This window comes from Oncorhynchus clarkii, chromosome 23 (genome assembly GCF_045791955.1).
Source record: "Oncorhynchus clarkii lewisi isolate Uvic-CL-2024 chromosome 23, UVic_Ocla_1.0, whole genome shotgun sequence".
NCBI lineage: Eukaryota > Metazoa > Chordata > Actinopteri > Salmoniformes > Salmonidae > Oncorhynchus > Oncorhynchus clarkii.
The window spans coordinates 19,650,601-19,666,155 of NC_092169.1; the positions used below are offsets into that span (position 1 = coordinate 19,650,601).

At 43.5% G+C, this 15,555-nt stretch overlaps 1 protein-coding gene and 1 pseudogene across 1 annotated transcript in view; one reads left to right on the top strand and one right to left on the bottom strand.

The window, feature by feature from the left end:
- Positions 1–15,555, bottom strand: part of LOC139381452 (attractin-like protein 1) — a 337,715-nt gene that overhangs the window by 165,603 nt on the left and 156,557 nt on the right. The window contains exons 23-25 of the mRNA XM_071124992.1: positions 13,050–13,144; positions 12,786–12,864; positions 10,819–10,976 (exon numbers count right to left, since the gene is read on the bottom strand). Of these exons, the coding sequence (XP_070981093.1) occupies positions 10,819–10,976; positions 12,786–12,864; positions 13,050–13,144 (332 nt within the window). The remainder of the gene's footprint in view (positions 1–10,818; positions 10,977–12,785; positions 12,865–13,049; positions 13,145–15,555) is intronic.
- Positions 1,588–9,427, top strand: LOC139381957 (general transcription factor II-I repeat domain-containing protein 2A-like; annotated as a pseudogene).

The window sequence follows — 15,555 nt, forward strand, 5'->3', positions numbered from 1 at the left end:
ACATGGCCGCCTCACTGAAACCCATTTAATCAGCTGAATTAGGCCTGGCCATGCAGGAGTCAGTGGAAAGACGCGAATCGATGAGAGGGTAGGATTCATACAGCCTTTATTTCTGTGGGGTGGCCAGGTAGGCGATTGATAGGGCCAGGACTTCACACACACAGCCTTCATTAAACAGACACTGGAGACACTCTGGAGGTGGCGGGGGGAGATGGAGAAAATGTGCTACACGTGAGCAAGTGTCATGTTACAGCCCAGGGCATCAGTTCACTGAGTATACCGAGTTCATCTCGATGGGTTCTAACTTATACACTTGAAATATGAAATATCCCTATTCATGTTAATGAATGAGAGAAGGGAACGCAGAACGTTTATATTCTGTCAGAACATGTTTTTGTTAGACATCAGGTATCCTATGGAAAGGAGAAGGGCCACAGTCTGGTTACAATTGTTGGGTTGTAATTTGAAATGCACCAGAAGTTAAGGGTTATATGTAGGAGCAATGCATATGGTGGGGTCAATGGATTTTGGGATATGAGCCAGTGGCTTGGAATGTTACTAAGTAAGGGAAACAGCAATCACATGGTTGTGGTCACTGATAAGGGTGGATAGCTGTGGATTAGTGAGGAATGGGGGCTGAGGTCAGGTCAGGTCACATTAAGGGAGAAGGAACAGTTTATTACCCACATCACTTAACTTCCTGCCTAGCAACAAAGATGTAATGTTTAGAGGAAAGGAGGAGACTCCACCTAAAGTGGGGTATATATACACTTGTACTGGTGCGATCATGTCTTTGTGTGTTCAGCTGTCTGACCCATTGGGTGAATACACTTGGATTGAGCTTTTCCTAGTTCTCCGTTAGGTTCTAAATAAACAGAGAAAAAACTAACAATCCTGACAGGTTTATCTTCACTCACACCAAACTAACCATATAGAAGATTAGAGTAGTTCTGCTGAGAACTAATAATTGGTCATAGGGAACTCATCTTCTGTCAAAAAGGTTCAAACAGAAAATACACAGCAGTAAATGCATGAAGGTAGCAAGTACAGTACACCGTTCAAATGAATGGCTGTGGATTAGAACAAGATGGCGCCGATAGAGATGGATTCCACGCTTCAAGAATGTTTTGATCACGCGGACCGGGATATGTTTTGGGTAGCCTCAGACAATAACATTGACGTATACGCTGACTTGGTGAGCGAGTTTATAAGAAAGTGTATAGGAGGTGTTTTACCCACTGTTACCATTAAAACCTTCCTTAACCATAAACCTTGGATTGATGGTAGCATTTGCGCAAAACTGAAACGTACCACCGCATTTAAACATGGCAAGGCGACTGGAAACATGACTGAATATAAACAGTGTAGTTATTCCCTCCGTAAGGCAATCAAACCACCAAAGTGTCAGTATAGAGACAAAGTGGAGTCACAACTCAATGACTCAAACACGAGACGTATGTGGCAGGGTCCACAGACAATCACAGATTACAAAAAGAAAACCAGCCCCGTCGCGGACAGCGACGTCTTTCTCCCAGACAAATTAAACAACTTCTTTGCACGCTTTGAGGACAATACAGTGTCTCCGACATGGCCCACTACCAAAGACTTCTGGGCTCTCCGTGGCCGACGTGAGTAAAACATTTAAACATGTTAACCCTCGCAAGGCTGCCGGCCCAGACGGCATCCCGAGCCACGGCATCCCGAGCCGCGTCCTCAGAGCATGCGCATACCAGCTGGCTGGAGTGTTTACAGACATTTTCAATCAATCCCTATCCGTCTGCTGTCCCCACATGCTTCAAGATGTCCACCATTGTTCCTGTACCCAAGAAAGCTAAGGTAACTGAACTAAATTACTATCGCCCCGTAGCACTCACTTCTGTCATCATGAAGTGCTTTGAGAGACTAGTCAATGATCATATCACCTCCACCCTACTGTTAACCCTAGACGCACTCCAATTTGTTTACCGCCCCAATAGGTCCACAGATGATGCAAATCGCCATTACACTGCAAACTGCCCTATCCCATCTGGACAAGAGGAATACCAATGTAAGAATGCTGTTCATTGAATATAGCTCAGCATTCACCACCATAGTACCCTCCAAACTCATCATCAAGCTAGAGACCCTGGGTCTCGACCCCGCCCTGTGCAACTTGTTCCTGAACTTCCTGACGGGCCGCCCCCAGGTGGTGAAGGTAGGAAACAACATCTTCACTCCGCTGATCCTCAACACTTGGGCCCCACAAGGGTGCGTTCTCAGCCCTCTCCTGTAATCCCTGTTCACCCACGACTGCGTGGCCATGCACACCTCCAACTCAATCATCAAGTTTGCAGACGACACTACAGTGGTAGGCTTGATTACCAACAACGACAAGACAGCCTACAAGGAGGAGATGAGGGCCCTCGGTGTGTGGTGTCAGGAAAATAACCTCTCTCTCAATGCAAGAAAAACAACAGAGATGATCATGGACTTCAGGAAACAGCAAAGGGAGCACCCCCTATCCACATCGACGGGACAGCAGTGGAGAAGGTGGAAAGTTTCAAGTTCCTCGGTGTACATATCAACGACAAACTGAAATGATCCACGAACACAGACAGTGTGGTGAAGAAGGCACAACAGCGTCTCTTCAACCTAAGGACAAAAAAACGTTTACAGGTGCACAATTGAGAGCTTCCTGTCGGGCTGTATCACCGCCTGGTACGGCAACTGCAGCGCCCACAACCGCAGGGCTCTCCAGAGGGTGGTGCAGTCTGCCCAACACATCACCGGGGGCAAACTACCTGCCATACAGGACACCTAGAGCACCCGATGTCACAGGAAGGCCAAAAAGATCATCAAGGACAACAACCACCCGAGCCAATGCCTGTTCACCCCGCTACCATCCAAAAGGCGGGGTCAGTACAGGTGCATCAAAGTTGGGACCAAGAGATAGAAAAACAGCTTCTATCTCAAGGCCATTAGATTGTTAAACAGCCATCACTAGCACAGAGAGGCTATCATTGACCACTTGAATAAATGGAACACTAGTCACTTTAATAATGCCACTTTAAGAATGTCTACATCACGCATTACTCACCTCATATGTATATAATGTATACTGTATCCTACACTATCTATTATTTACTATCTATTGCATCTTAGCCGCTCTGTCACTGCTCATCCATATATTTTATACTTGTGTGTACTAGGTTTTGTTGTGGAATTGTTAGATACTGCTGCACTGTCTGATCTAGAAGCATAAGCACTTCGCTACACTCACAATAACATCTGCTAACCATGTGTGTGTGACCAATACAATGTGATTTGATTCGATGATATAAGACAGATGACTTGAGTAGCCTGTAGGTCAGGCAATCAGAGAGAGAAAGGGAGAAACAGAAAAATAAGAGAGATGATACAGGGTGATACATCTATGTCCCAATAAAATTTGCAACAAAGAATCTCAGACTGCCTTGACCAGTTGAGTTACCATTGACTGGCTCTACAAATCGGAGAGATAAAAAACAGAAAATACATTCTGTAAAGTGTGATGTCATGGCAGAAGGTGCAAGGTCAGCTTGACAGATTCAATCTAAATCTGTTCCACAAGGACATACGATCAGCAGCTCACTCTGCCCTCCAACCAGCCCTGAGAGCAGGGGTGAGGTCATATGGCTACAGGGGCCACACTCATACTAACAGCGGGGGGGGGGGGGGGGGGGTTGGGCGCGTCCGTCATCCGGTGTAGTCTTTCCCGCCTAAGAGAATTGGGATAGAAATACTTCCCGCTACAGCTCACAGAAATAGTGTTCTAATGTATCCCGTCGTCACCACTGTCATTTGTCCTCGTGACTAATTGGCATATGAATAATAAAATGTTTCATGTGAGAGAAGGTGGAGGAGGACTAGAGCACAGCATGCAAACAGGATCTTTTTGAAAAACAAATATGTAGTGAAAATCATATAAACATGTCAATATACAGTACATAGTATAAAGACAATAACAAGTATAGTATACACCCACACATATTCTACCTATCACATCTTCCTCCAGATGTTAGTGAAGAGAAAGTGACATTGCTACACAGACATCTGTCACACTAAGCGACTTTATATTCCCTGTGTTCAGGAGTGTTTAATTAGGAGGTTGTTTCCTTTCAGATCTGATTACGCTCTGTGAAGTGAATGTGAAAGGTATGTATTACTCTGTCTGTAAGTATGTGCATGTGTGAGAGAGAGAGGGAGAGCGATCACTTAGTTGGGGAGTGTGTAACAAGCCTTCGGTCATTGTAACTACTGACACCGTCCGTCAGAGTCAGACAGAGTGTGAGTGACAGCACTCAGGTAGTGAGGCAGTGTGTTGTACAGTGATCAGGCAATCAGACAGTGTGTTTTACTGCGCTCAGTCAGTCAGGCAGTGTGTTGTACATCGCACCGTCAGTCAGGCAGTGTGTTGTACAGCGCTCAGGCAGTCAGGCAGTGTGTTGTACAGCACTCAGGCAGTCACGCAATGTGTTGTAAAGCGCTCAGGCAGTCAGGCAGTGTGTTGTACAGCACTCAGGCAGTCACACAATGTGTTGTACAGTGCTCAGGCAGTCAGGCAATGTGTTGGACAGTGCTGGGTCAGTCAGGCAGTGTGTTGTACAGTGCTCAGGCAGTCAGGCAGTGTGTGGGATAGTGCTCAGTAAGTCAGGCAGTGTGTTGGATAGCTCAGGGGGTCCTCTGGGATGGTGATGGCCCAAAAAGAAGACAATGACTGGAGAGTGGAGGAGGATCCATCTTTACACCCAGTCTCACTGCCACAGTGAATAACATCACGTCAGGGACCAGAGCACACGGCTACACTGTTAATGAGGACTGAAATGGTCACGGTCAACCTAGTTCCTATCATAAGAGGAGGAGTCCAGTGGGCTTGTTAACATTTTCGGAGAATAGATAAGCGAACACATACCTAATGTATTTCAGAGACATATACATGTCTAGGACACACACTATATCTGGGTGAAGTTTTAGAATTGTTCATATAAAACACTGTTAGGAAACTTTGATCTAAGTTCTTAGATAGAGTGCCTCACAGAGCAGAAATTGAGCCACCCCTTCTCTCTGAAACTGTAGATGATTTTCAATCAACTGGTGTGCCCCCATATCTGCAGGAAACAAAGAGAGTCTCAGTTAAATTCAGAGTGTGTATTATTCCGTATGTATCCGTGTAGGAGAGTCCAAGAAAGAAAAAAGATAGAGAGAGCAAGTAAAATCCTTCCAGAGTGGATGTGAAAGAGAAATAGAGAAAGAGGAGGACAGGGATCATAGCCCTGGTGGCGAAAGTTATCTCTCTCTTGTCATTAGATCAGTCCAGCCGGAGAAACCCAAGGCAACACATCTCACCAGCCTAACTCTGCTTCCATCTGACACACTTTGAAGCGGACACAGCTAGTCTGACCTGGGCTACACATCCCAGAATCCCAGAATATGACTGGTCTGAAAGTCTTTATATGATAATAGATACAGAAAACTTGGCATACTTGGACTCAAAATCCAAAGAGTTTCTTCTCAAAGGATGAGTCAGTCAGATAAAATGACAGATGTTGGTGGTGCCATTCACTGAGGGTGAGACATCACTATATTTCATATAAATCAGATTTGCATTACATACTAAACCAAACTTCGGAGCAAAACAATATATAACTAATAATTGAGACTGGCCATTAGAAATCCTCTGGACAATTCCCCATCATTACCGTGTCCGTGTCGGAAGCCACCAAGGTCAAGAGAGCGGCGGGGCCTAGTCTCGTGTTACTGGCGAAAATGCGTCCGACTGAGATGGCTCTATATGCGGCTGTGGGTTAGTGCTCATGATAATCATGATAATGAACTTCTCACGTTACCATCTCATCTGTATAGAGCTCTGATAAAACAGCATTTATGGGAAATACTTATGAGCCCCGATCAATGGACGGATTACCTTAACACATGCTGCAGGACAGTCTGCAATCAACTGCTACATTCATATCGGAATACTACCAGAGCACCTTCAACATTCTTTATGTGATATTCCCCTTTATGTGATGCTTATCTGTTTGAATGTCTGTTTGGTTGCTGCATCTAAAACCAGCTGGTGCTGCTCTGTTGTTCTCTCCCCGAAAGCTAAGACATTAAAATAAGAAAACATTTAATTACCTAGAAAAGCAGTGGGGACCGGGAGAGAAATCCCAAATATGAGCTACAGAGTGTGTGACAGTCCCAGAAGATGTGCAGCTCCTCTTTCAGATATTGCATTGCAACATATGTCTAGCACAGGCCTGGGCAAAGGCCGGCTCGCCTGATTCAATACAGCCCGCGGAATCATGCTCATTTTGAAAAACGTATTTGTTATTCAAACTAAAAGTCCAATGAATACTTTGTGTAATGATTTAACTCCCACTGCTCGTGGGACATTTATTTTGAAGTCACGTATAAATAACAACTGCACGAGGACAGACAGTGACTGACAGGCTGACACACACACACGACACAGTTACAAATAGTAGCAAGCTAGAAATTGCGCAAAAATGAGTTTTTCCAAAGAGTTCAAAGAAAAGGCAAGTAGACAATGAATGCAGGATGTTCCAGCAAGAGTGGACATTCAAATATGTATTTATTGAGGTATCAGGGAAAGATGTGTGCTTAGTGTGCAAAGAGAGCACAAGACAAAGCATGCAGAGAAATATAGGAATATGTCTTCTGAGCAGAGGGCAAGTGCATCAAAATAGTTTTTTTTCTCAGATGCAAAAGCAGCAAGAACATTTCACAAAACTGCATTCAGCAAACGACGGAATTGCGAGAGCTAGCTACAGTATATATCGTCCCACAAAATTGCTAAACATAGCAAGTAATTCGCTGAGGGCGAATTCATAAAATAATGTTTAATTGACTCTGCAGCAATACTTTGCCCCGACAAGAAAGAGCCGTTTGAAAATGTTTCCCTGCCAAGACAAACAGTGACACGGCGTGTTGATGACATCTCAGAGAATATGGAAAAATAGTTGAAAGACAAGGCAAAGTATTGCACCTATTTCTCCTTGGCTCTGAATGAGAGCAGTGATGCACGTGACACGGCGCAGTTGTTGATATTCTTACGAGGTATAACCCCAGACGTTGAAATTACAGAGGAGTTTGCTTCAGTGCAGTCAATGAAGAGCACAACCACAGGGAAATATTTATTGGAGGAGGTTAATTAATAAGTGTGTGGAAAAGCTGGGACTGAGTTTTGAAAAGTTATCCAGTGTGACCGTTGATGGGTGCCAAAACATTGGCCTTTTGAAAAGGATACAAGATCAAGTAGCTGAGCTGAACCCAGATAAGAAAATTATTTTCCTGCATTGCATTATTTATCAGGAGGTGCTCTGGAAATGTGTTCTGGAAATGAGCCATGTTGTGGATACAGTCACTAAAGTGGTAAACTTCATAAGAGCAAAATCTTTGAACCACAGGCAGTTTGTCTCACTGTTGGAAGAGACAGAGTCGGGGAATGCAGATCTCCCCTACCACACAAACGTGAGATGGCTGAGTTTGGGGAAGGTGCTTAAAAGGGTGTGGGACCTGAAGTTGGAGATTGCAAATGAAAGGAAAATATGTGGATTTCCCTCAACTGCAAGATAAAGAATGGTTGGCTGATTTTGCTTTTAATGTGAACATCATGGCCCTCATGAATGAATTGGATTCCAAACTAGGGAAGGGCCTTTTTGCACATCAGATGTACAGCCTTGTCAAAGCCGTCAAGGGAAATTTACTCAACCTGACTCGCCAAGTAGAAGCCAACAATCTCACCCACTTTCCGACACTACTAGTCTGTTCCCTATCAGATGGCCAGTGAGAGAAGTATACGTCGCTGCTGCATGGTTTGAACGGTGAGTTTTCTTGTCGTTTTGAGGATTTCAAAGTGTTGGAAAATGACATGCTGTTGGTTTCCTCTCCTTTCACCTTCAATGTGGATAAGGTGCCCAAAGACCTGCAACCTGAGCTTATCGATCTTCAGTCTGATGCAGTTATTGGAGAACTATTCAAAACAATGTCACTTGAGGTTCTATGCATCTCTCGATGAACAAAACTTCCCTAAGATTAGGAGTCATGCTCAGAAGATGTCTGTACTGTTTGGGTCAAATTATGTATGTGAACAGACATTTTCAGTAATGAAATATAACAAGTCACGGCATAGATCAGCTCTTACTGACTCTCACCTCTCAGCAATCCTGCACATAGCATCGTCAGAAACTATACCTTCATTGCATGTTTAATAATGAAAATGCCTACCAAAAGGAGAGCATGAATGTGGTTTATTTCTGTGCATGTTAAAAAAGTGAATTAATTAAGTAGCATATCTGGATGTGATTTACAGTAGATATATCTGTCAACACAGTCATACACATGATGTATAATCCTGTAATATGATTCTGGCCCGCGATGGCACAAATGTATTCGAATGTGGCCCTCCATGGAAAATAATCCCATATCCAATACCTCCATTTTCTTTCTTTTTTTTTGCTCAGGACTTTTTTGAGTGTCTCAGTGTTGATTAACTAAGCATGCTACTTGCAGTCAGTCCATTCAATCAGATTTCAGCTCGTTTTATCACAACATTGGGTGTGACAGATATCTTAAAATATCACCGCCAAAGTCTACTTCAATTTTATGGATCATAAGATTAAACCATGAATATTTTGTATGGCTGTCTCAGTATTAAGGCAATCCTAAATAATTGATGGCGACACTACAAAACTCACGGATCATTAAAGATTATATTTTTGCCAAACACGTTTTATTATAGTTTATGCTCAAGGTCCTATCATGGCTTTATGCCTTAAAGAGACAGACCGGGAGTTCTAGAGCCATTTCACATATTTATATGTTCTGTAGAGACAGATATTGTTTAAATCAGATATTGTTTTCCAACAGTCCTCTCAAGCGATCAAATCCATTGTAGGAAGTATAAAACCCACATATTTTTGTAGGGGCAATTGTTCTCTGAGATTGAACAGTTATGACTATAACTATTGTTCCCTGAAGGAGGAAAATGAGGTACAGCACAGCTATGGTGACTTTAAGCTACTGAAGAACATTAGAATCCTGACAAGGCCAATGAACACCATGCCTCACCAGAAGCCCTCCTTTCTACAGGTGATAAACCAGAGGCACGGATTAATGACATACATTTTCACCCCTCTTCACCATACATTTTCACCCATCTTCACCCCTCTTCACCACCCCTCTTCTCCAGGTTCACCAGGTGTTGTAACACCAGGTGTTGTATCTCTGCGACATAGTCCACAACCCCCAAATTGAGCTGCCCATGCACAGTGCACCCCACCCTCAGGGGGATAGGTCTGTCATGATCACCTTGCAGGAAATAGCTCGACCCATGGGGTCCCCAGCGACAACGACCGCGGGTCCCTCTATCGAGCTGAGACCATAGGTATGATGAGACACCCACAGTGACTAGTGGTTTAGGTGGTGCAATGATGCATCCAAGCCAGTGTCTACCACCCGCTGCTGGAAAGTTTGCAACAGCCCGAGGGGAAACACAGCGATCATAGAAGCCATCATCCCAAATAGGCAAAAATGGGACGAAGCAAAGCAGGAAACCGGCCACCCTCTGCAGGGACAAGAACGCACGATTCTACACTCTGAGTCTAACTCAAGATCCAGAAACAGAATGCGTTGAGATGTAGTCAAACAGCTCTTCTCTTGATGCACTATGAAACCCAGAGACGGAACCTGGGAAACCAGCATGAATGTGTGTAACACCACCTGCACCCTCAACTCGGATACCACCAGCCATTCGTCCAGGTAGTTCAATATCCTGAGCCCCAATATCCTGAGCCGTAAACAGTGAAGAGGTGACTCCAGGATGCTGGCCTTCTAGGCAGAGTTGCAAAGAAAAAGCCATATCTCAGACTGGCCAATAAAATAAAATGATTAAGATGGGCAAAAGAACATAGACACTGGACAGAGGAACTCTGCCTAGAAGGCCAGCATCTCGGAGTGGCCTCTTCACCGTTGACATTGAGACTGGTGTTTTGCGAGTACTATTTAATGAAGCTGCCAGTTGAGGACTTGTGAGGCGTCTGTTTCTTAAACTAGACACTCTAATGTACTTGTCCTCTTGCTCAGTTGTGCACCGGGGCATCCCACTCCTCTTTCTATTCTGGTTATAGCCAGTTTGCGTTGTTCTGTGAAGGGAGTAGTACACAGCGTTGTACGAGATCTTCAGTTTCTTGGCAATTTCTCACATGGAATAGCATTCATTTCTCAGAACAAGAATAGACTGACGAGTATCAGAAGAAAGTACTTTGTTTCTGACCATTTATAGCATGTAATCAAACCCACAAATGCTGATGCTCCAGATACTCAACTAGTCTAAAGAAGGCCAGTTTTATTGCTTCTTTAATCAGAACAACAGTTTTCAGCTGTGCTAACATAATTGCATAAGGGTTTTCTAATGATCAATTATCGTTTAAAATAGATCAACTTGGATTAGTTAACACAACGTGCCATTGGAACACAGGAGTGATGGTTGCTGATAATGGGCCTCTGTAAGCCGATGTAGATATTCCATAAAAAATCTGCCATTTCCAGCTACAATAGTAATTTACAACATTAACAATGTCTACACTGTATTTCTGATCAATTTGATGTCATTTTAAATGGACAAAATTGGCTTTTCTTTCAAAAACAAGGACATCTCTAAGTGACCCCAAACTTTTGAACGATAGTGTAAATATTTTTAAACCTAATTTAATGTATCTCCATGGTTGGGATGTAACGCAGTTGTGGATTGTGAGATCACTACTGACAGAACCTCACCTGGATCTTGATTGGCCAGGAGAAGTTGCTGACGTAGACATAGAAGGTGATGTTGGAGTTGACCCGGAAGTTGAACTTCTCACAGGAGAAGCTGTCTCTGTGTTCCTGGATATTGGTCTTGGACACAATGGGTACCTCTTCACCAGAGATGGTGCCAGCTAGGGGGGAGAAGTGTGAGTCGTCATGGGAAGGACACAGAGGATAATAATAGTCGGTCAAGGTCAAGCACACATACAGTTGAAGTCAGAAGTTTACATAAACCCAATTAGCATTTGGTAGCATTGCCTTTAAATTGTTTTATTTGGGTCAAACGTTTCGGGTAGCCTTCCACAAGCTTCCCACAATAAGTTGGGTGATTTTTGGCCCATTCCTCCGGACAGAGCTGGTGTAACTGGGTCAGGTTTGTAGGCCTCCTTGCTTGTTCTATGGGATTGAAGTTGGTGCTTGGTGATGGCCACTCCAATACCTAGACTTTGTTGTCCTTAAGCCATTTTGCCACAACTTTGGAAGTATGCTTGGGGTCATTGTCCATTTGGAAGACCCATTTGAGACCAAGCTTTAACTTCCTGACTGATGTCTTGAGGTGTTGCTTCAATATATCCACATCATTTTCCTCTCTCATAATGCCATCTATTTTGTGAAGTCCCTCCAGCAGCAAAGCACCCCCACAACATGATGCTGCCACCCCCGTGCTTCACAGTTGGGATGGTGTTCTTTGGCTTGCATGCCTACCCCCTTTTCCTCCAAACATAACGATGGTCATTATTGCCAAACAGTTATATTTTTTGTTTCATCAGACAAGAGGACATTTCTCTAAAAAGTACGATCTTTGTCCCCATTTGCAGTTGCAAGCCAAAGTCTGGCTTTTTTATGGTGGTTTTGGAGCAGTGGCTTCTTCCTTGCTGAGCGGCCTTTCAGGTTATGTCGATATTGGACTCGTTTTACTGTGGATATATATATACTTTTGTACCTGTTTTCTCCAGCATCTTCACAAGGTCCTTTGCTGTTGTTCTAGGATTGATTTGCACTCCAACCTAAGTGCATGTAAACTTCCGACTTCAACTGTATAGGTACAGAGGGCATAAGTACTGCTGTGACAGTTCCGCCAGTCAAACAAAACCACGTTTAGTGATGACAGTCGAGAGTAAAAATGGGTAGCCAGGCTACTGACAGTGATGTTTTAGAAGAAAGATGCATCCAGAGACTTGATCTGTTCAAACAAAGCTTTAAAAAATGTAAGGAAAGTGTAATTCTACTTCCTTTACAAAAAAGAGACATGCATGTATATTTTAAGTAGTCCACATTGAAGACATTATCAAGAATACTGCATTAATAGGGCAGACTTTGGGACAGCTTTAATAAAAGATTACCCCAACTACTTTATCAGTGCCATAACACAGACTCACTGTAATTGTTCAGCACATACATTCTGAAGCCCTAAAGTTTCATCTCAAATTAAGTAAAAAAATTAAAAATAAAAAGTTTTAAAAAAGAGTTCTGTGCCCTTAACATGGGAACAGTCTGGACAAGGTTTTATCTTAATTGAAATCACACAAAAACACTTCAAAAATGCCCTAATGCCATAATTAAAAATATCTCCACTGCCTTTTTCAAAAGGGGCATTCCTCTACAGACATTCTTGTCTAATGAGAGACACTGAGAAGAACAACAAAGGCACCATTCCCCCTGGGTAAGATGACAAATAGAGTGAGATTCTGTACATCAGAGATTGTACGTTTTATTTTTACCATCTCAGGTGACTAGTACACTATTAAAATGTCCTATAATGGATTCTGTAGTGCACGGGGTGTACACTGTATGATGCTGAATGGGTTATATCCACCTTAGTGACTATAGCTAGGTGGTCAGTCACAATCAATGTTGTCAAACAGTCAAATAAACACTGACATTTACTACAGCACATACCGATCCAAACTATGGCGAAATGATCAGCTAAGACAAGTTACCTGTTGATCCAATAGACCAGGTGATGTTGAGGTTGAAGTTGTTGGATGCATTGATCGACATGTCCAAGTTCTTGTTGCTCTGTAAAATATGACCACAAAACGAGGTCGAACACGTGTATTCCACACCAACATTATGATGACTTGGAATAATACTTATGTGGGTTTTCTCTTCTTTACATAATCGATGCATGACATACATAACAGAAAGGCTACATGAGACGGTCCCGCAGGATGACTGAGGGAGGCATCTGTGTGGTTACTGACCTGTTCAGGGGTGGCCATGAAGTTGATGGCTGTGTAGTGGTGGTCATCCTCCTGGAGAAGGCTGAAGGTGAACTGGTAGTCAATCAGCAGGTTGTCTGCAGGGACAGAGAGACAAACAGAAGATTAGGGATGTATTCTTAAAGTGCAGGGACACAGAGTCAGAACAACTCCTGTCGGGAAGAGTTGCCCAGGAATCAGACCACAACAAGTGCAAGTTACTGCCTTCCTTTTCATATCAATAATGCAGTATTTCAATCAGCACAAGCTGTACTAGGAAACAAGAGTAGAGGAAGATCAATATGACATGGGTGTACGGCTAATAGAAAGTATTCACTGGGATTCAATGCCGTTCTATTTTTATAAACGTTTGTCCTATTCAATGACAGGGCCTCATTGTCTGAGCCACAATGGGCTGTAATGCTGGGATTTGGAACATTTACCATCTGGACCACAGCAGGACTCTAGGAAGGTCACCTTGTCTGATTCCATTCAGAAGACAGCCCTTGATTCAAAGGGTACAGTCTAGGAGGAGCCATGTGGGAGACGGTCTCTATTGGATTGTCAATATGCTCAGCAGGACGGTTCACTAACCCCTTCAGATCACTTTTATTAACTATTCAGATGAGTTCAGGTTCCACCAGGGGTGCACAACTAGGGTTGCAAAGGGTCAGAAACTTTTTTCACTGGAAATTTGCCATGGGATGTTAAGCCCTGGAATTTGGGGAATTGTGCTTAAATTCATATAAAAAAGTTAGCTTACAACAGTGAACCTTTTTTGTGGGATACACATAAGGCAATTCAAGGTCTTGTGGCATATTTTGGTTAAACTATCCCCAATTCAATGGAATTCCAACCCTCTGCATACACAGTGCATTCTTCCATCACATGTACAGCTGATTCTCAAGATCTTGCACACTAATGAGATTGAGCACACACTACTACACTGTCTGAACCAAGGACTACATGATTTCTAGTCTTGATTACAATACTGGGTGGGGTGAATATATTTTATATGACATACATTATTTTTTGTTAAGTAGTAGATAGTAGCCTACAGCAAAGTGTGTTTAAATCATTTCTAACTTGTTAACAATTTCTGATAGTTAGTTTTTGCTACCATGTGGGTTTTAGCTTGCTTGAGCCTGCTAACTGAGGAGTGTTAATTCATTTGTTTCCATGTTTCATTTTAAAACATGTATCTTACAAAGGAGTTGTTTAATCTAACTGCTTAACTATTTACATGGAATTGTATTTGGGGTTTTTCTCATTTTTTTCTAATCTTTACAGGAAAATGACAAGGCACTACCTGATGTGTGGAGACATTTCACTGCAGCTAATGCAGAAGGAAAAGCTGTGTACATAGATTCAGGGCATAACGTACAGACAAGGGTATGGTAGGGTGCGAGAACAGAGGAGGTAAACCTAGGGATTGAGTGACGATGAGAGAGGTTGCATCTCTGGAGGCACCAGTTAAGTTAGGTGAGGTCTCGCATGTGTGGGGGGTGGGACAAAGGAGCTATCTATCTACGGCATGTTGAGCGGGACTAGGGACTCCGCAGTAAACAAAACAATGAGAGCTACCCTAAACAACAGTATACAAGGCATATTGACATAAGAGAGAGGCATAAAGCAATCATGTGTTGATTGGGAGAGCTGAGACAACAGGTAAGACAGCAACGGGTAAACAGCTAAGACAACAACAATGGATAAATGGCGATGAATGGGCAGAGCGGATCAGTTAACTACACACAGGGCCTGAGTTCGAGGCTGGGGCCAACAGATAAACAAAATTAAGTACCGTGTTAATGATCAGTCCAGCAGGCATCAGCTGTGTAGCCGAGTGATCATAGCGTCCAATGAGCAGCAATAGATGAATCAGGGAGCCGTTCGGTAGTCGTTACTACGCTAGGCGAGTGGGAGACACGGTGTTCAGAAAGCTAGCGGGCCAGGGCTAGCAGATGGGTCTTCACCGACATCCACGACGCAGAGGCCGGTTGAGAGCACATTGTCCAAATTACGTCAGCAGACCAGTCGTGACGGATCAGCGGGGCTCCGTGTCGACAAAGGGTCCAGGCCAATTGGCTAGCCGGGAGATGGGTCTAGCAGGAAGCTAGCTCGAGGCTAACTGGTGCTTGCTTCTGGCCAAGGGCGTTAGCCACAATAGCCACTCGGTAGCAGCTAGTTAGCTGCGATGATCCAGTGTAATGGTCCAGAGCTTGCGGCAGGAATCCGGTGATATAGTGGAGAAAAGCAGTCCGATATGCTCAGGGCTGATATCGCACTGTGCAGACTGGCAGGTATTATCCGGGCTAAAGCGGCTGGTATCTGAGCTAAAGGTAAAGACCGCTAGCAGTGGCTAACAATGACTAAATAGCTAGCAGCTAATTAACTGACTAGCTGATGATGGCTAGCTTCTGACGGAGGTTCCAGTTATAGAGTTGAAAAAATTGCAGATCCGTACCACATTGGGTGAGGACGGTTGCAGGAAGGTATATTTGATTCGAAA